We start from the raw sequence: 21,108 nt of genomic DNA on the forward strand, positions 1-21,108 counted from the left end.
CCCTGAATGTCATAGGGCGATATCTGCAATGTGAACTCCAGGAGTAGTGGATGGTCTGGATCTACCAGGATCATTCGGTTGATCTAACCTGAGCTTGTCCATTTTGTGTTTAAATTTCACTTTTATTCCATTATGTTCCATAATATTCATCCATTAATTAATTTATCTTCCAAAAAGCTGTCTAAGTTCAAACAAACATTTTTCTAATTTAGTTAAATGGAAATAATTAAACAAACTTTGAGTAAATATTGCATTTATTAGGTTTCAGGGAGCCCTAACTTCATGTGAGATCTTCACTCACTCAGAATAAATAAGTTAATCTGATAAATCAAAAAATTTCCTCAGAGCACCTATCAACATCCAAACTCAGAGTTCTTCATTGGAAAGCCAGATTACTTTACATTTTATTATGTCCTCAAAAATGAAACATCTGAACTTCCTGTCTCACCTGTTGTAAAATGTTGACAGGCTACTCCTGTTTGTCTGTCATTTAAACATGTTGAGTGAATATCTGTCATTTAAGATTTTCTACAATGCCACCATCAGGAAATACATGAAAACACAAAGTCAGTTTGATGTAAAGTTGAAGGAGGATCTCCTTCTAAGATGTTTTCAGCAACAAAACGAAACTTTTCCAGTGGAACCAGCAGTTACACGAGTGATCTGAAGAGGAAGGACACAGCAGCTCCAAAAGCCAAACCCAGTGACAAGAAGAAGGCCATGATGGCGCCAGCGGTTTCGGCTTCATGGGGGAGAACTTTTCTGTTGAAAACAACATTTTAAGAAAATGAATAAAAACATTTATGATGAAATTATTTAATCTGATTGGGCATCTTTATGGTATCCTGTGACTGCTGTAATGAGTCCTTTATCAAGTGTCATTTCTAGGCATGACCAACCTTATGGACCCACCAGACTGGCCACGCCCCCATTGTCCAATGGTCTATGGAGGAGAGTGTCAAATTTGGGAAAAGATGAAAGCTACAATTCATCCTAGTTGTTGGTGTCCTTGGAATAACAGCTAATAAACAACACGTCACAATCAACATGAAATATGAAAAAAAAAAAACATCTCGGGACTAAACTATGAAAATAATTATGAAGACAACTTTTCATCAGTTTCACAACAGCTCTTCCAAGTTTTGATTCTCTGATAGATCCATTCTGGTTTTTCTTCTGATTTATCCACTCTGACTATTCTGCTGGGTTGTCTCAGCTTTGAAACTTTGAAGGGGAGCTGGACGGTGAAACAGTCCTTTACATCTCCCTATCAGGAAGAAATGTAAATTTTACTTGACATTGGACAAGACATTGGCTCAGAAACCCCTATGACGATGATGATCATTGGCAAAAATGTTCCCTTGTCCAGATGTGGGTAACCATGGCACCCCTGTGGAGCCACTCCTGGGAGTGGAGCACAAGACCGGACATCTGGTGGAGGTCCGATCCCCGGCTGCAGAAGCTGGCTCTAGGGACGTGGAACGTCACCTCTCTGGTGGGGAAGGAGCCTGAGCTTGTGCGCGAGGTTGAGCGGTTCCAACTAGATATAGTTGGACTCACCTCGACGCATGGCTTGGGCTCTGGAACCAGTACCCTCGAGAGGGGCTGGACCTTCTTCCACTCTGGAGTTGCTCATGGTGAGAGGCGCCGAGCAGGTGTGGGCATTCTCATCAGCCCCCAGCTTGGTGCCTGCACGTTGGGGTTTACCCCGGTGGATGAAAGGGTAGTTTCCCTCCGCCTCCGGGTGGGGGGACGGGTCCTGACTGTTGTCTGTGCTTATGCACCGAACAGCAGTTCAGAGTACCCACCCTTTCTGGAGTCCTTGGAGGGAGTGCTGGAGGGTGCTCCTTCTGGGGACTCCATTGTTCTGATGGGGGACTTCAATGCTCACGTGGGCAATGACAGTGAGACCTGGAGGGGAGTGATTGGGAGGCATGGTCCCCCCCCTCTGAACCCAAATGGTGTTTTGTTATTGGACTTCTGTGCTCGTCATGGATTGTCCATAACAAACACCATGTTCCAGCATAAGAGTGTCCATATGTACACCTGGCATCAGGATTCCCTGGGCCGCAGTTCAATGATGGATTTTGTAGTCGTATCGTCGGACCTGCGGCCACATGCCTTGGACACTCGGGTGAAGAGGGGGTGGAACTGTCAACTGATTGTGCTTAAGTGGATGTGAGATTTGTTTTTGTCTCTCCAGACTACGCCACCTAGAGGCACAGTCTGGAGGCACATGTTTGTTTCCCCTCGACCTTTATGATTCTAATGTATCTCAGTTCTTACCTATTGTTATGCGGCACCGGTAAAACAGGCCTAAGCTCAGTTCGGACTAATTTGTTTGTCATAAATGTTAAATGTCTGTCTGTCAATTCTTGGACGAGCTGTCTTGAACTTTGAATTTCTGGGGATGAATAAAATTTCTTTGATTTAATTTGATCACCACCTGGTGTTGAGTTGGCTCAGATGGTGGGATAGGAAGCCGGTCAGATCTGGCAGGCCCAAGAATCAGAATCAGCTTCATTGGTCATTGAGCCAGTGTCCTTGCATAAGGAAATTATTCCAGTACAACCTGTCCAAGATTTAGACAAAAACAACATACATGTGACATAAACAGAATCAGGCAGACTGAGGCAGTAGCCACGAGAGCCGTGCACCTTTTTATGCAGAATCAGGAAAAGATTAAGATTCTCTACACTTCACCTAACACTTCACCTAAAAGAAGGATAAAGATGCAACAAAAAAAAAAAAAAAAACACCTCCCACCTCTAAACAAAAAAAGCACATATTCAGACAGTTACAACATAAGAGATAACATGGGGAGGTAGGATGTCTTAGCAGCCAAATGAGGTCGCAGCCAACCGGCGCTTCCATCCATCTCACCGTCCATGAGCGGAGCGGAGGGGCAAGGTCCGGAGAAGGCGGTGAAAGATAGGGAAGTGTGTTTGTAACAGTGTGCATGAATGTGTGTGTTCAGTGAGTGAGTCTGTGAACTATCCCCCAGTTAATCTCCATTCAGCCACCAGTTGATGTAAATGTGTCCCTGAGAACTGAGTTCAGTTTAGTTCCACAGTTTGGTAAGGTCGAGGGAACCGAGTGTCAGACAGCATAACATTCCAGAAGACTTGATAACAGGCCTCCCCAAGGCCATTGCAGGGAACCAGAATCAGATAACAGCTTTGTTTTGGGTCAGGCTGACTGTTGTTTGACTCATCCTTAAGTCCTTAGTGGTCTCAGTTGGACTCCAAAACAGTTTTCTCTAAACCAAGCTAAGGGCTTCACCAGGACATCCCTAACCCATGGGTGAGCTCGGGAACACCAACAAGCCTGCCAGTTTGGGCCAGACTGGCATCCAGTTTATGGTCCAGCTCTGTCACCACATGAGTTCAAGTGCTGCTAGTTGCTCAGCATAGTCCATCACAGATTTTCCAAAATTTGTAACACACCTGGAAACCGCACACACCAACAATAGAAACCCAGTTATCATAAATCCAATTGTGTATAAATCCTCCACAGAAAGAAGTGACAGACAGTGTTGCTGCTCTTTGTTTCGACTCTGGTTGTTTTAAAGGGCTTTATAAATCAAGTTGAGTTGACCTTCATCACATATCCAGAAGCATGCACTCCATCAGGACCTGCGGGCTCCCCTTCGCCTGTTCTTCCAGAAAAAAAGATTTTATCAAGTGAATGGAAAGATCAGCTGACCAGATCTATGATTTAAATTTAGAAGAAAATGGAGAAAGAGCCTCAGATAGATTGACAAAAAGGTCAAAAGACATTCCCAGACATTCCCAGCAGACCCTGCTGGGAATGTCTGGCAAAGTCCCCTGTCAGAGTGAAGTTCAACTCCCACTTCCAGCAGAGCTGGGGTTAGGGGTTAGGTCCCAGTGAGCTGTGCCTCTATTGCTGAGGCGGCCAGCCGGACCTGTGGCTGTAAGGTCGTTGGTGCCTGTCGTGGCGGTAATCCCAGGATTCGTTGGTGGACACCAGCAGTGAGGGATGCTGTCAAGGGGAAGAAGGAGTCCTATCGGGCCTTCTTGACCTGTGGGACTCGGGAGGCAGCTGATGGGTACCGACAGACGAAACTTAGCCCCTAACCCCTAAACCTAACCCAGGCATGCAGCTTCGGCTGTTGCCAAGGCAAAAACTCAAGCATTGGAGCAGTTTGGCGAGGCTATGGAGAATGACTTCCAGCCAGCATTGAGTAGAATCTGGGAAGCAGTGCTCCATCAACACTGTGTACAGTGGAGGTGGGGAGCTGCTGACCTCAACTTGGGACGTTGTGGGTCGGTGCAAGGAATACTTCGAAGACCTCCTCAATCCTACCAACACGTCTTCCGATGAGGGAGCAGAGCTGGTGGACTCAGGGGTGGACTCTCCTATCTCTGGGGCTGAAGTCACTGAGGTGGTTAAAAAGCTCCTTGGTGGCAAGGCCCCGGGGGTGGATGAGATCCGCCCAGAGTTCCTTAAGGCTCTGGATGCTGTGGGGTTGTTGTGGCTGATACATCGGGGACAGTGCCTCTGGACTGGCAGACTGGGGTGGTGAGTTTGTGTTCCATCTACAGGGGAATCAAACTCCTCAGCCTCCCTGGTAAGGTCTATTCAGGAGTCCTGGAGAGGAGGGTCCATCGGATAGTCAAGTCTCTGCTTAGTTTTTGCCAGCACTCTGACAAGTTGGTGAGTTTATTAGATTTGCGCCACTTTCTTTCTGCTGGCCAAAATAAAAACAGGAAACTAGAACTAAAGACCTAAGATAAACACAAACCATGACAAACAGATCAGCTGTGGACCAGTTTTTGATCAGGACCAGATAAAGAGCATTGCCGGCTTAGTGTGTCAGAGGAGTCTGGACCGGTCTGAGACTGAAGGAGGTGATGAGGTTCATAAAGTCATTGATCTGAGTTTTGCCAGTGTGAATGTTTCGGTCTCCATGACAACCAGCGGTGTGACATCATCAGGTGTGTCAGAGAGTAACATATCCATCTCAGAGATAAAGTGGTTCATGTTGCCTCCTGGAGGCCATATATGACCAGAATGTATGTATCGGTCGGAGCAGAGACCTGGATTACATGATGAGCAGGAAGCCATGGGACACAGAGAGGTAAAGCTCCATGTTTTAGGAAGCAGGACGTCCGTTCCACCTCCTCGTCCAGCAGAGCGAGGTGTCTGGGTGAAATCTGCGTTAAGGGAGAGGACAGCAGGAGTCGCTGTGTTTTCTGGACGGATCCAGGTCTCAGTCAGGACCAGGACCTGAACGTCTGAGACTGACATCAGAGAACTGATGAATTCTGTTTTATTTACTACGGACTGACAGTTCCAGAGACGGGAGGTGACAGAGGATGAGGACAGTGTGGGAGACGGTGGTCCAGAGAGGTCTAGAGGACTGCCTTGTCTGCGGGAGACAGGCCTTGGTCTGTCCCCGTATCAGACGGGGATGGTTGGAGACACGTGGTAATGTGAGCTTAGCTGCTCGTGTCTCGGTGGACTGGCGCAGGTAGACTCGCAGGTCTTCACCCTTTGGTGGTCTGAACCCGACATGGGACACAGTGGCTGACGATTCACACAGTTGAGTCTATTCAGCTTGGTTTTGCAGTTGGCTGAAACCGCGTCTTTCTGCTTGCCCGAGAAGTGAACAGGAAGTGTGACACGTGTCATGGACTCAGCTGTTGTTGATCTTAGAGAAACGAGTTAACGACAGAGCCCGGCACCAGAAGTGCTGAGCTAAACTGATTAAATGTGATAATTAATCAATATAATCAATGGTTGTGTTCTCACTTTGGTCCGTAGCACATGCAGAGACTCGCCAGGTATCCATTGCTGAAGGCGAAGAGGATCATGAAGAAGATGAAGAAGCCATCGTGGTGGAAGAAGACGGGCAGGTGGAAACGAGGTTGAACATTACACATCATGAAGAGAGGGATGAAGACCAGGCGGCAGACAATGGACACAGGAAGTATCAGACTGTCTTTTCCCGGCTGGAAACACAAGCAGTCATCAGTGCAGCAACTGATTATTGATTAACCACACATCCTCAGACACTTACCCACATACAGACAGCTGTTAAGCTTCGCCCACTCCAGTCACACAAGTTAAAGAGCAAAAAGCAGCTGACAGGGATGAAATACAAGTCTGTGAATCAAACACATCAAAACTTTATCAACAAAACATCTTGTGTACTGAGACTTTCTGTTTGTGTAGAAGAAACTCCACCAGCCGGTGGATTATGTGATGTCACGACAGCACCACAGAAGTTAGACTGACCCCAGGAACCACTCGCAGCCAGGGTCGACTTGGTGTCAGCAGTAATGGCGGGAAATGTGCCAATGGTGACTGTGAAGGCGAAACAGACCGACAAAGCCAAGACCCAGATCTGAGGGTCAAAGGTCACAAACAGCCAGGGGTTAAACAAGAAGTCAGGGTTTAGTTTGTCCCTTCAGAGTTACTGTACAAACATGATGGGATAACCCTACAAAAAGTCTCATTGTTGAACCTTCTTAAAGATTTTGATCATGGAGATGTTCTGCTGTTCGCTCTGATCAGCTGCCGAATCGTTAATCTCTAAAATGACAACAACAGCACAGTTTATCAATTAGTTGATCATAATGATCTTGTTATAACGGAAGATTACCTGAGCTCATCAGACCCATGGAGTTCTGCTCATCATCTGATTTCTGCTTGTTGTTTCTCTCCTGATAAAACTGGAAGAACTCCTGAAAACACATGTTGATCACATGATCCTGATGCACCTGGCACACCTGTTGTAAACCAGAATTGTGTCTGAATATCTGCACTTGTCCTTAACCCCCATTTACTAGAGGGACACACAGGATCTACTGTAGTCATGCAGATCACATGACTACCCACTGTCACCACTGCAACCACCATGTGTCGTTCCAAATCCAATCCAAACTTGTGAAAATATTTTCTTATATTGTACTTTATTCTTTCTTTGTTGTATATTTATTCAACAAATAAGGATATAAATGAACTATTCAAATTGTATTTTTAACCTGCGTTGACGTCAATGTCATATTCAGCGCCTGCTGCAATGCATTGTGGTCCATATTGTACCGTCTAGTGACCATCGATGCTTTTTAAGATGCATTGTGGGTAATTTTAAGTGCACTGCTTTTTCTTGCTGGACATTTGGACAGCCCTAGAAAATGGTGTGAGGAATGTGTAGGGAACGGTTGGACATTCAGACACAACCTAGATCTCCATCAGGTCTACAATAGATCTATATCATGTCTACACCAAAGATCTGTGGTGAGAAGCTGGTTCACATCTTACCAGGGTAAGTCACCATAGTAACTTATGCTGGACAGGAAACCTGCTCTAGAACAGGTTATGTTCTTGATACAAGATTAACCTGAGTCCACCTGCTGACTAATCATATCTCTTGGAGAACTACCCGTCCATTCTGACAACATTCTTGAACAGCTGGTGAACAGGAGCTTAGGAGACAGAGGTTTTAGGGACGGATATATCCTTTTAATGAAGAAATAAAGTCACTGAGTGCTTTAAAGTATGTTTATGTCCCCAAATCTGTTTAGCTCCACCAGGGTTGCACCTGAAAACTGATGTTACTAAAAGCTAAAAGACACATATTGCATAAGTGCAGAACCATGAATTTATTAATTTATAGATCAACTAGCTACCTGTGTCCTCACAGCTAGGAAAAAATTTTCCAACACAAAATGTGGTAACATGTGGAGAAGTGGGGGGGGGGGGGGGCATAAAATTAAATATATAAGGAAAAAACTGAGGAAGCTCTTCCCAATATGTCTGGGCTGTAACAAAGTAATCAGAATACTTTCTATTTACGCTGTCTGATAAATTAATATTCTATAATCTGCATAATTTATGCATGAACTTAGTCGGTGATGTTTTGCCAGAATCACGCCTGGCTGTTGCTATGGTAACAGTGTTGCTTTGGCCTGGATCATGTGTTAAAAAACTAAAATTTCAGAATGTCAACATTCCTGAATATTAATGCTCATGTAGCAGTTCTGCAGGATTTCTTCATGTTCTGATTGGTCAGTGGCTGCAAACTCCACCTTTTTATGTATGATCTAATCTTCATATGAAAAAACCTGGTTGGATAGCTGGGTTGATAAACAGTATCTTAGTACCGCTTATCCAGATCCTGAATGTCTAAGTAAGCCAACCAGATAACAGAGATATTCGAGGATGTTAATCTCGCTTTATAGTACATAGGACTTATGGTCTATATGAGGTCGATATCAGGTGTACAAAGAACATACCAGACTGAAACCTGAAAGGACCACTAGAGCCACCAATAGAACTGCCTTTATGCAATATTAGATTTTTTACTGTATTTAGTCATATTTGGACTGTTTAGACGCTTTGGGAGAGCATCTGCAAACAGCTGTTAGGCCAACTGTTCACATCAACACATTTCATGTTTTTACAATATTTCCTTTCACACAAATACATATTTAGAGTTGCTACTGGATGATAAAAAGAATTAGATTAAAAAAAGCATCTAGTGATTGTAAAGTTACCAGTTTTGGCAACAGGATGTAGGAGAGGATGGAGAGAAAAATAACAACACAGGCTGTTATGAAATAACCAAACGCTGCATCCCGGATGTCAGAACCACCTACAGTACAGAAAACAAGAAGAGATTAATGAAATCCCCAGAAAACAAGACCAGAGTTTAACAGTTTGTTTCTTTACAGTATAAGTTAAAAAAAAAAAAAAAAAAAAATACATATATATATATATATATATATATATATATATACATATACATACATTATTTATCATTCAATCTTAACCCTAACCCCTGGTGGCAGAAAAGATCTTTACACAACCAAATAATGAGACATTTATTTTTCCAGAAAATTGTAAATAGTCTGTTTTCTTGCTGAGGACCAAAAGCTTTTAGCTCTGATGATCCTCACCATCATTACCAGCAGCATGGCTGCTAGTTTTGCTCCTGCTACTTTTAAACATGTGATTGTTCAATCCTGCTAACCCTAACCCCTCACAGCACCATTTTGGTTAGGTTTAAGCCCATCTCTGCGTCTTGGAGAAGCCAGTGTATGATAATGCCATCCACTGTCCTATGGGGTTCTGCAGATATCAGTTTAAAGGCCTCTCTTGTTTCCTTTGTATCTTCTTCCTTTAGGGTTCATGTTGAGAAATATGGCATCTCCTTTTGTCTGTACACTGATGACAGCCAGATTTATCTGTCCCTTCAAAAGAAGGTTGTTTTCTTTACTGAGTTACTTATGTCATGTCCCCATCATATTAAGGAGTGGATGGCCCTAAAGCTGGGTACACACCATAGACGGTATATTAAGATGGAAGTAGCCTCCGTGACGTCACCCGTAGGTTTCTGAAGAGCTGAATTGAAGCTCGGTGGGCGGTTCCTACCATCACCATCTTGGCAGGGGCATGTGTGTCTTCTCGCCCAGAAAATACAAATATGGGCAAAGAGGTGGAGCTGAGAGGGGGGCTGTGAGCGTCATGGTGGATGATTGACATCGAGCCAACTCTTTCTGTAGCTAAGAGCTAACTGAGCTATCCCGGAGATAACAGGAGCTAACCAGCTAACGGAGGTAAGCTAAAGTTAGAAAAAAAAATTCCCCCACACTTTCCACACAGTTGTCATGAAGTTAAACCGGACCTATTAAACCGATTGGATTTTTGAACCAGGTTGTAAACATTTTTATTCCTGCTGTAAACATGTTTATTCCTGCTGTGAAGTTGGTCTTTTTAACATGGGAGTCAATGGGGATTTGCTCTGTTTTGGAGCCCCTAGTGGATGAAGGGGGAACTGCCGTTTTATACACTTCTGCATAGGCTTCACTTTTAACCACCAGAGGTTGCTGCTTGGTGCACACATAAGGATTATAAAGATGTTTTTGTATAAATTCTTCCCATCCATCCATCCATCTTCATACCGCTTATCTGGGGTCGGGTCGCGGGGGCAGCAGCCGAAGCAGGGAAGCCCAGACTTCCCTCTCCCCAGCCACATTTGCCAACTCTGCGGGGGGGATCCCGAGGCGTTCCCAGGCCAGCCGAGAGATATAATCCCTCCAGCGTGTCCTGGGTCTTCCCCGGGGTCTCCTCCCAGAGGGACGTGCCTGGAGCACCTCACCAGGGAGGTCCAGGAGGCATCCTGACCAGATGCCCGAGCCACCTCAACTGGTTCCTCTCGATGCGGAGGAGCAGCGGCTCTACTCTGATCTCCTCCCGGATGACCGAGCTCCTCACCCTATCTCTAAGGGAGAGTCCGGCCACCCTGCGGAGGAAACCCATTTCAGCCGCCTATATATGCCTCTTCCCAACCAAGGATGGCAAATGCAGATTAACTGTTTAGAAATACAAGTTCTAAAATTTACAGATTTGATTTAGTTTAAAAAAGCACAAATAATATTCAGAGCAAGAAATAATTTACTTACAAATCATATAGTGAATTTGTTTTCAGGAATGGAAAGGAGTTATGGTTGTTTTGTAGGTTGTCTAAGTTCTGGTTTACCCTCTTATTTTGTAGTTTTCCTTGTGTTTCCTGTTCAGCTTTGTTCTCTTTTTTGTTAGTTCACCTGGGTTCATTTAGCTCGTGCATTTCACCCGTGTCTTGTTATGTTTTTTCTGTGTATTTATGCCTCTCAGTTTCAGTTTGTACTTGCTGCTTTGTTATGTTTGTTAGTCATAGTCATTTCATTAATTAATATTCTTAGTACCTTCCCTGCTTTCCTGCTTCCCTTTTTCATAACAAGGTGGTTAATACTTAAGAGGAAAGGTGAATTTAAAAATGCAGCATGTTAAAACAACTTTAAGAACTGTCTATTGTGTATTGTGTTAGGTAATAGTGTGTTATATGTTAGAGAGTAGATGCAACACCGCCATCTACTGACGTAGCACAGGGCATGTGCATTGCAAAGAGGAGCAACCATCTTTCTGTGGTAAGACATGCTCTCACATAGTCTGAGACAATTATTGGTTTTCTGGACTCTTTTATATTTACATTTAATATTTTATTGTTTAATTTTTGTTTTCTTTGATGCCATCTGAGTTGGGCATTTACTGTGATTTTATAGCCCAAAACAAGTTGCTGGAGTCTTTGTTAATGAAGTTAACTTAGCTTCATCTCATTTCATGTGTTAAGATTCATGTTGTCCTGAGGCTGGGGCTCACCACGCACGTGCCATGAACTCTAGGGTTTGTTAGGCAGACAGTCATAAACTGAGCTGGACACACAGACATTGTTTAAATGTGCAGGTAGGTAAGAGCCTGCTTAATCTAACCCTACCAGGATCATAAGACACCATCAAAAACCTGCAAAGCTAAAAGATTCAGTCGCAGTCCACAGACTATTTAACTTTGTTTGTCATGGCAACCAGGAGCGTATGCGGATGTTTTTCCTCAAAAGAAAGACGTGAACATTGTTTGGGCATCTGTAGCAGCATCATCCCTCCGGTGAGAACGTCACCCATTGTTGAGAGTGAAGCATCAATTCACTGATTCTTTGTGAACGTACGTAGACCATCAGCATCGCACAGTAATGTAAAAAGGCAGTGTAGTGATCTGCTTTTTTACGTAAATAATTTTCTATGGAGGAGCGGACGGCGCATGCGCGAACACATGTTGTGATGATATGAGAGGAAAAGGCAGAGCAGGCTACCGTCTACGGCCTCGGCGGATCGTTGTGCAGCTTCTCTGCCTGGCCAGGAGGAGGTGCTGTTGAGTCATTATTGGGAATAAATGCCATCAGTTTTAGATCAATAGGTTCTACAGGCGATATCAGATTATCATCTGAAAGGTTATATTAAAGATAATAATTTATAAGATCAAAAAATATGTAAAGTAATTAAAGTGAAATTATTCCATTTACTTCTTTTCAGCCTTGGGTAGACAAAGCCTACCCTGACTGCACACCACTGGTGCAAACCCATGCCATTCTGTGTTACAGATGATGTACTTTGCATCTTTAAATATTATTTTCATGACATTTTTACCTGCATTTTGTGTTTGCATGAACTGGCTTTCTATATATGACCAATTAAGTAATTCTTTAGCGTGGAATTACTGTGTTTTCCATGTGAATTCTACTTTTTTGTTCAAATCATGGTGAATGTGTTTTTCAGTTTAAAGCCTCGTAATGGATTATTTGGGAGGTTTAATTGCATTTAATACAATTTATTGTATACTATGGGTTGCACGGTGGTCTCACAGCAAGAAGGTCACTGGTTCGATCCTTGGCTGGGGCAAGGTTTGGTGGCCTTTCTGTGTGGAGTCTGCATGTTCTCCCCGTGTATGCGTGGGTTCTCTCTGGGTTCTCCGGCTTCCTCCCACCATCCAAAGACATGCATGTTGGGTTAATTGGTTACTCTAAACTGCCCCTAGGAGTGAGTGGTTGTGTGTCTCTGTGTGTCCCTGCGATGGAGCGGCGAGCTGTCCAGGGTGTACCCTGCCTGTTGCCCAAAGCCAGCTGGGATAGGCTCCAGCTTCCCCACCACCCTGAATTGGAATAAGTGGTTTAGAAATGAATGAATGAATGAACTGTGATTACCAATATGTTTCTTTGTTATGGGTTTTTTTTTTTTTATAACCACAAGTGGGTTAAATTTTCTTATGTTTGCAGAGGGTCAGAGTTAGAACAGAGGAGAGCCTCTTGCTTTGATTCATGTTGTATCGAGACTGCTAACCCTTTCCATGTTACCTGCTGTGTTGCAGGATAAATAAACATCCTTGTAATCCTCCTCGTCATCTTGTGTATGAACCCACAGTGGTGTGGAGTGCTGCTGTTACTGTCACATATGCAATAGCTAAACAGACATATTAAAGGAAATTAACATCAGTTTAAGAAAAAATGTAAGTTAATTAAACATAAGCTTTAAGTAAAAAAAAAACCAAAACATTAAATAAAATGTTGACAGTCCGAAGCCAGAAATATAGTTTTGTTTAGTTATGTTTTCTATGAAGGAGGGAGGGGTGTGTGCAGAGTTTTGTTTTCCAAAGTCCTTTTTTTTTGTTGTTTGTTTAAGTTTGGGATTTTTCTGTCATCAGTGGTCCCAAGACCACCACTATTCCTTTGACTTCCATTGTGGGTGCTTTGTTGTCTGGTCATATTTCTTTTTGTTATGTTTTCTCATGCTAGTTTTCTGTCTTGGAGGATGAGATAGAGGACTTGTGTGAGATAATAATTTAGTGTTTGTGGTGTGCGAAAATGATCAGAGCACACCCCAAGACATTCAAAGCGGTTAAATTCCTGAATTTTATGTCTGTGTGGGGCCTCCAGCAGATAAAAAAATCTCTTCAGATTTAAGAAAATCCTTATGTGTGTACCAAGCTGAAGTGTCTGAAACTTTAACAAAAAGAAAATTGAGGTTTTTGCGTTTGGGGTTAAATGGGTCCAGTGACCCTTCTCCCAGTTGATTTGGGTTTTTTCTTTTTTTATATTGGTTTTTAAAACCTTTCTAATTTGGGTTTTAAATTGGACAGCGATTTTAAACAAGATAATCGGATAAGTCCAGCTTTTTGTAATCTTTGGCTATGTTTCCCCAGTCCCTGGAGTTAACAGAACAAATATTAAATAGTCAAAGAAGTACAATAAATATCATTCACATAAATAGTGACTTATTGACATGTTATTTATCAGACTTGCGATTGCGCAGATCATGGCCGAGGCTGCAAAGGTTCCAGCGAGTCCCTGACCGCTCATGATGGGAGTCGTGTATGAAGCAGGCAGCAAGCCGGCCATCCCAAACAAACTGCCCTGCAGCACTGCCCCAAAGGCTGTAAACAAACAAACAAACAAACAGATAAACTGCCCTGCAGCACTGCCCCAAAGGCTGTAAACAAACAAACAAGCTAAAACTCACAGTTGATGACCACAATCTTCACCATGGTAACAGAGAAGAAGGGCAGCGGCTCCAGAGGAACTTTGACAAGGATAGCAGTTATGATGAAGATGAGCATGATGACGAGGAGGCTACCCATCACACGGAGACGCTGAGGAATTCTTATGAAAGATTAAGGAAATGATAAAAAAAAAAAAAAAAAAGGAGGCCAGAACTTTTTATCATGTAAATAATAACTGCAAAACATTTAGACATGTTTCACTTCCAAAAAAAGCACAGATAATTAATGGATACAACGTAGAATCAATGAAGTTTATGTAGATGATTAGAACAATCTCTGCTGGCCAAGTGCTTCACAGCAGCAAAAACATCACAGATAAATCAGTTGAAAGGGTTACAAAGTCAGTCACTGATTAGATAATTAACTATTCTATTCTTTTCTATTAATTACAAGAAACCGTTTATCATACAGTACTTGTTGGTGTAACTGCACAGTGTATATAGCACTATCGAAGAGATGAACAAATCTCTCTAACTCATTTTGACAAGCAGAAGAGGTAAACTAAGTGCAGAAATATTCCTCAAACAGCTGAATCTTCAGCTTGCTCTTAAAAGCAGATCAGGACTGTGCAGATCAGAGTTCTGCAGGTCGTTCCACCATCGTGGAACAACAGAGTAAAAGAGTCTGGTGGTGATTTAGTCCCAAGTAGTCATGGTAACGCTAGGCATCTTCCACTGGTGGAGCATAGCTGTGGAGAGGGAGTGTAGCTCTGGATGGAGGAGTGAAGGTAGACAGGAGACGTTTGACTTATTGTTTTGTAAACCAGAAGCAAAGCTTTGAATCTGATGCCCTGCAACTGGAAGCCAGTGAAGAGCGATTAGCAGCGGAGTGACATGAACCCGTTTGGACTGGTTGAAGACCAGACGTGCTGCTGGTTCTGGATCATCTGCAGAGGTTTTTTTTTTCTTTCTTTTTTTGTGTCTTGTCCAGCATTTAGGCAAGCAGAATGATGGTCTGGATGCTGTTCTGCTGAGCAGAAGGGAAACTTTATAGATATAATGATCCCCTTGACTTTCTGAATTTTTATTTTATTTCTATATTTATTTTGCATTATTATTTGAATTGTAGAGTTTGTACTGCTGGACCGGAGAGGGCAGAAGAAAGACAGAAAGAGAAAGAAGAGAAACACCTCATCGGAAAAGTGAAAGAGATAAAGGGAAAGGAAAGAAAAAAAAGAACCATAAAAAAAACCTGAAAAAAACCCCAAAAACAAAACAAAACAAAAAAAAACCCAACCTACAGATGTGTACATTTATACACACATACATACACACATACGTATACATCAGTGGTGTGCAGTCAGGGTCGGCAGTACCTAGCCAAGACAAAAGGGATCAAATTAAATAATTTAACAGTAGTGATTTCATTTTTTAAAACATTTTTTTTAAAAAGCTTTTATTTTATAATTACTGATCTTTCATATACATTTTCTAATTATAATTTCTTAATGCTTGTAATGCTTGAAAGTGCTGGCATTTAGTGCTCCTCATAGTTCAATAAAAATAAAAACATCAACAGCGCCCCCTCATGGCCATGAAATGAAGCTTCATAAGTGACTCACTGCGTTAATATGATATAGGCCACGCCTTCTATTGAAGGCACAGCGCTTCTCTGCCTTTACCTCCCATATTATCCCAGCGGGGTGTGTTCGCGCATGTGCAGTTAGTTTCTAATATAAAGATTATGTACGTCAAAAGGCAGATCACTATGCTGCCTTTTTACGCTAGGCAGCGTAGTGATCTGCCTTTTTACGTTACTGTACTATGATGATCTAAGATCTATACTAAATACTATACTAAATAATCTATGTACGTTAAGAGGGAATTTGTGAATTGATCCTCTGGTCTGAAGTTTGCTGGTGGGCTCACCGGCAAAATGACTTCTCTTGAGAGGCTGAAACAGTTTTCACGTCTTTCTTTTGAGGAAAAAGTTTTGAATGATCGGAGACTGACACCTGAGCTTCCTGATCTTCAGGGTCATAAAATTGTCCATACTTTTCAGAGTGAATGGTACAAAAGGAAGGATTGACTGTGTGGATGTCCTAAGTTGAACCGGCTGTTCTGTTTTCCATGTTTGCTTTTTGGCGGCGCCTCTGACAATGTCTGGACTAATGCTGGATGATTTAAACAACTTGCCCTGTGCCATAGCCACACATGAAAAACCGCTGGTCCACATTCAGAGCCAGATTGCTCTGAAAACATTTGGTCCCCGCAGAACTGACCTGGCTTTGGATGAGCAAAGGCGGCTGGGCATTAGCACGCATAATGAAACCGTGAGGAAGAACAGAGTAATCCTCAAAAGTGTCATAGATGTTGTGTGTTTCCTCGGAAAACAAGAGCTGGCTTTCCGTGGGAACGATGAAACTGGAAACTCCTCAAACCGGGTAAATTACATTGAGGTGCTGCACCTGCTAGCTAGCAAGGATGCTAGTCTCTCCGCCCACTTGGCTTCATCCACGGTGTTTTCTGGAACTTCCAACAGGATTCAGAAGGACCTGATTGAGGCGACTGCAGATGTTCTTAGGGACAATATAACAGAAGAAGTGGGTGTGGCACCGTTTGTTGCTGTGGAGGTAGACGAAACCACAGACATCACAAATAAGGCCCAACTCTCCATTATTTTAAGATACGTGTCTGGCAGTGAGGTGAAGGAGGCTTTTCTGGGCTTTGATGATGTCAATGATGACAGGAGAGCAACAGCAATCGGCAGCTATATCATGGGTGTCCTGGACCAGTTAGACAAGCTGGTCGCACAGACATATGATGGTGCATCAGTTCTGGCATCGCAGCTAAACGGAGTGCAGGCAAAGATCAGAGAAAAAGTACCCGAGGCATTGTTTACTGACTGTTACGGAACAAACCGAACCTCGTCCTCTCGCAGTCTGCACAGGTGATCCCAGACTGTAAAGTCTTTTTCAAGCCTCTGGAAGGCCTTGCTGCTTCTTTCAGCAGTAATCTGCTGGATGAAGTGGTCAGAAGACTCGTTCCACGTGCAGCAGCGACCCGGTGGACCTCCAGGCTTGTTCAGACCGTCTTGTCCCACTATGCAGAACTTCTTGAGGTGTTCAGGCTCATTCAGGAAAACCCTGATGACTGGGACGGACCAGCTCTGACTTTGGCCTCTGGTTTCAGCATCTGGCTCTCCAAAGCGTCGACCTGCTTCCTCCTCATGGTGTACGGCGCGGTTTTCACAGAGAAAGACACATTATTCCGTGTTCTTCAGGCCAAGGTGATGGACATAGGATTCTGATCTCTACGGGTCAGAGACACGATGAAAGTCTTGAGGAACCAGCGCGAGTCCTTTGACTCATTTTCTGAGCAGTTTCAGCAGCGGTGCAACGTGCTGAGCTTGGTGCACAGCGACACGCAGCCAGCGGCTGGATGGAGCCATGTCAGCTGTTTTACCGCATCCTGGATAACATCAACTTGCACATGGAGGCCAGATTCAAGAACTTGGGAGAGCTGGATTTTCTGACTTTAATCAATCATCGACATTTTGATGGATTATCAGCCAAATTTGATGATGCAAAACTGCACAGCCTTGCTAAATATGGGAACATTTTGATTTTGTGAGGCTAAAGGCCGACCTTATTGGCCTGTACAGCTCACAGATGACCAGAAACACTGTGAATGCCACGCACTTACGTCAGCATAACAATCTCCCTCCCTCTCTGTTGTTATGGCGGTGTTCACGTGTAAGCCATGTGGTGATTATGGTCCAACATCACCTTGTTGTTTTATGGATCTAAAATGCTTTAAGACTGACATAAATATTTTTTTTTAAAAATTCTTAAACCTTAATAACTGTGTAAATTGCATAACAACGGCACGAGGAGCTGCACATGGGTGCAGTAGAGTATTCTTGTTGGTGTTGCGTTCAGGTATCTTTACATTAAATGTCTATCTGGGGTGTGGACCCTGGAGATACCGACGTTTCAGCGCCGCAGACAGCTCCGAGTTGTCAGTCTCTCTACTTATTGCATTTGGGAAACAACCAGGCTGAGCTGTGAGTTGCGTAAACGTGGACGGTCCATATGGCTCAGCTGGATGTGCATTAAGATTCTCCGTTATGACTTACGGGAATTTTGGGGATGTGGCAACTTGTAACTTGTATGTCGGAAAATTGAGCATTTCTGCTCTGTATTCTGTGTCAGGTTGATTAAATTAGATTTCCCTTAGATGGCCGTGTAGAGGAAATGTTCTAATAAACTGGGAATTTGTCAGGAATAATAGTTTTAAGTGCTGTTATAGTTCTAGTGATGATACGAAGCTTTGGCTGCTGCACTTGGTGCGGAAAGGCTGGTTTGCTGGATGGGTAGATGGCCAGTCACAAATGGCTGTGTGTATGTATGTCCAGGCTCATGCGTGCACGCTGCTGTGCGAACGAGCATGTCCACGAGTTTAGAGCGGGATGGTGCACACAAAAATATATTCACAAAGGCATATAACCATAATGTTATTTGTCCTACTCGTTGTTGTGACGTAAAATTACTGTGAGAATCAAACGTTTTGTTAGATTAAGTAGGGAACTTTTTATAAATGATCAATTCATTAAAAAAAAAAATAAAAATTGCCCCCTGCAATTTGCCACTGCCTACCTAAGCCTAGAACTCACAGCACGTGCCTGGTATATATATATATATATATATATATATATATATATATATATATATATATATATATATATGTATATATATATATATATATATATATATATATATATATATATATAGATGGATAGATAGATAGATATATATATATATATATATATATACACACACACACCTCTATGCACACACACACACATACATACGTACAAACATGTACACACTCGCCAGTATTAACACATATACATACACATACAAGCCAGTTTTAGATCATAGTAACTAAACTATGAATCTAAAAAGTTAAACATAAATGAGAAACAAACAGAAATGAGAAAACTAGCTGCTGTTAGTGAATAAACCTGCAGACGACTCGGTGACTGTGTCACATGCAGAACATGCAGAGTGGAACGTGTTCAGAGAAGACCATGCCAGTGTGACCCCTCCCACACAAAGGCAAGAGGCACGCCAGGAGTACCCCGGAGACCAGGGCCATCGGCAGCCATCCCCAGGCGCAGACCCTAACCGCCCCACCCCGGAGCCAGCCATGCACCGACCCAGGAGGCGGCAGAGGGGGGTCCCAGCCAGAGTCCCCCGCAGTCAGGGGGAACAGGCCCCAGCAGGCCCGGACCAGCGAGGACCGGCCCCGCCGGGCACCGGCCCCCCAGGGCAGACTGTCATGGATTTCCAACCTGGGTGTAGCTCTCTGTGGTGTCTGGCGGAGGCGTGGCCTGTGGTTAAGGCTGCACAGCTGAGCAGAATCAGGATCATGCTCTTCACCTGCTTATAAGCCCCAAGCTGTTCACCAGTCGACGCTGGATCGTTGCCTCTTCTAGGTGTAAACCTCACCTGAGACAATCCACAGCCCTGCCTTGCCAGCTCGGACCATCTCCCAGCCAGTCCTGTCTGCCTGCCTGGATCATTCCCAGCACAGTCAACAAGTCCCTCACTGAAGGAAGAGTGACTGCACTACCTGGACATGGCAGTGATATTTCTAAGTTTCAAGAAACAATTGTGATTTGCGGGTGTTTCCATTGAACAGTTTTTAGCGCATTAGCCTCAAGTCTTGTAAAATCTCATTGCTCTCATAAGTTTTTACAAGAATTGCAGCTTATGCAAGGTAGCCAGATAGCATTATTATACTTTCTACTAGCTGGGGAGAATTTACTGCAATTTTTTTAAGCTTTTAACCCTCATTTTCTTTTCTAAAACTCCGAAATTTGCTGTTGTTTGTTCCACATCACGCCATCTTTACTGGAAATGAACTGGTCTCATGACACCCCCATCTCACGTCCTGGGACACGTAAATGCAAAAAAAAAAGAGTTTCCAATACACTTTTGCAATATATTTCTATATTGAAATGTGTAAAAACTTTTTAGCGATGAGACTTTTTCTTTTAAATTGTGGGTGTTCTCATTAGCATCTTTTTTATTGCAATATTTAGTTTTTGCACAACTCAGTGTGTAATGGAAACATACCTAATGGCTGCTACAACATTCCTAAAGAGATCTGTGGTTAAAAACCCTCGACTGACTGCAGAAGACCTGCAGTAAGAGTTGGTGGCTGCAGGCAATGCGATTTCAATTTCCAGTTTCCATGCCCAACTCCAAGGTGTACATCACTACAGACCCAAAAGCACAGGAAACATCCTCTCAAACTTGTTCAGCACAACAAAAAGGAGCCTAAAACATTTTGGAGCAATGAAAGTAAACTGAAACTTTAGGGGCCTGTGGAATGTCAACTTGTTATATCAGTTGTGTTGAGCTCGTCAACGGTTGATTGTTTATTGGAAACATCTGCTTGTTTGTAGATTTTACAAGTCAGCCTAATTTGCAGTGTGGGTTGAATGATTATGACAGCAACTGTAACTATAAATCTAAGTTAGCTAAAATAAGCTGTGGATTTCTCCAAGGCTCCATTTTGGGGCCACTGTTGTTCAACATCTACATGCACCCACTTGCTTAAATGATAAAAAATAACAAAATATGTGGCCATAGTTATGTGAAATGCACACAAACAAACATCTTACAAAGAGATTAAAGTCCAAACCAAACTGATCAAATGCATTGATCAGGTTAAAGAATGAATATTCCAGAACTTCCGTTTGTCAAATGAAGACTAAACTGAAAATATACTTTTTAACCCTAACCTACACAGACCTACACTCCCTCTCCACAGCTACGTTCCACGAGTGAAAGACGCCTCATGTTACCACCAATACGTGGGACTAAATCACCAGCCAGACTCTTTTCCTCTGTTGTGCCACGATGGTGGAATGATCTCCCAAACTCTGTCCGCTCTGCAGAGTCCCTGTCTACTTTTAAGACCCAGCTGAAGACTCAGCTCTTCAAGGAGAATTTCAACACTTAGTATAGCTGTATTTGTTGGAAAGTTAGAGAACTTAGCCCAGTTCTTTGTAACAAACTTTATGGTGTTCTTTGTATTATAACATCAGTGATATTATGGGTTGTGAAGGGTGAAAACAAAACAAAAAAAAAAAAAAACAAACAAACAAAAAAGCCTGTAGCACTTCATGGAAGGACCTGCGTCCAACAGGACAGTCCACCAGCACCTTCCTACGACGTCCTCTACTGTGTGATTCCCTGCT

General features: G+C 43.1%; 1 protein-coding gene across 1 annotated transcript in view; it reads right to left on the reverse strand.

The window, feature by feature from the left end:
• Window positions 1-331: 331 nt before the first annotated feature.
• LOC306772153 (equilibrative nucleoside transporter 1-like) overlaps window positions 332-21,108 on the reverse strand; it is a 31,011-nt gene continuing 10,234 nt past the window's right edge. Inside the window, exons 5-13 of the mRNA XM_079261567.1 lie at window positions 13,857-13,996; window positions 13,636-13,770; window positions 8,526-8,623; window positions 6,629-6,710; window positions 6,491-6,558; window positions 6,262-6,370; window positions 6,044-6,129; window positions 5,776-5,975; window positions 332-762 (exon numbers count right to left, since the gene is read on the reverse strand). Of these exons, the coding sequence (XP_079117693.1) occupies window positions 651-762; window positions 5,776-5,975; window positions 6,044-6,129; window positions 6,262-6,370; window positions 6,491-6,558; window positions 6,629-6,710; window positions 8,526-8,623; window positions 13,636-13,770; window positions 13,857-13,996 (1,030 nt within the window). The 3' untranslated portion in view covers window positions 332-650. The remainder of the gene's footprint in view (window positions 763-5,775; window positions 5,976-6,043; window positions 6,130-6,261; window positions 6,371-6,490; window positions 6,559-6,628; window positions 6,711-8,525; window positions 8,624-13,635; window positions 13,771-13,856; window positions 13,997-21,108) is intronic.

The sequence above is a fragment of the Telmatherina bonti genome (assembly GCF_933228915.1).
Source record: "Telmatherina bonti genome assembly, chromosome: 3".
Classification (NCBI taxonomy): Eukaryota; Metazoa; Chordata; class Actinopteri; order Atheriniformes; family Telmatherinidae; genus Telmatherina; species Telmatherina bonti.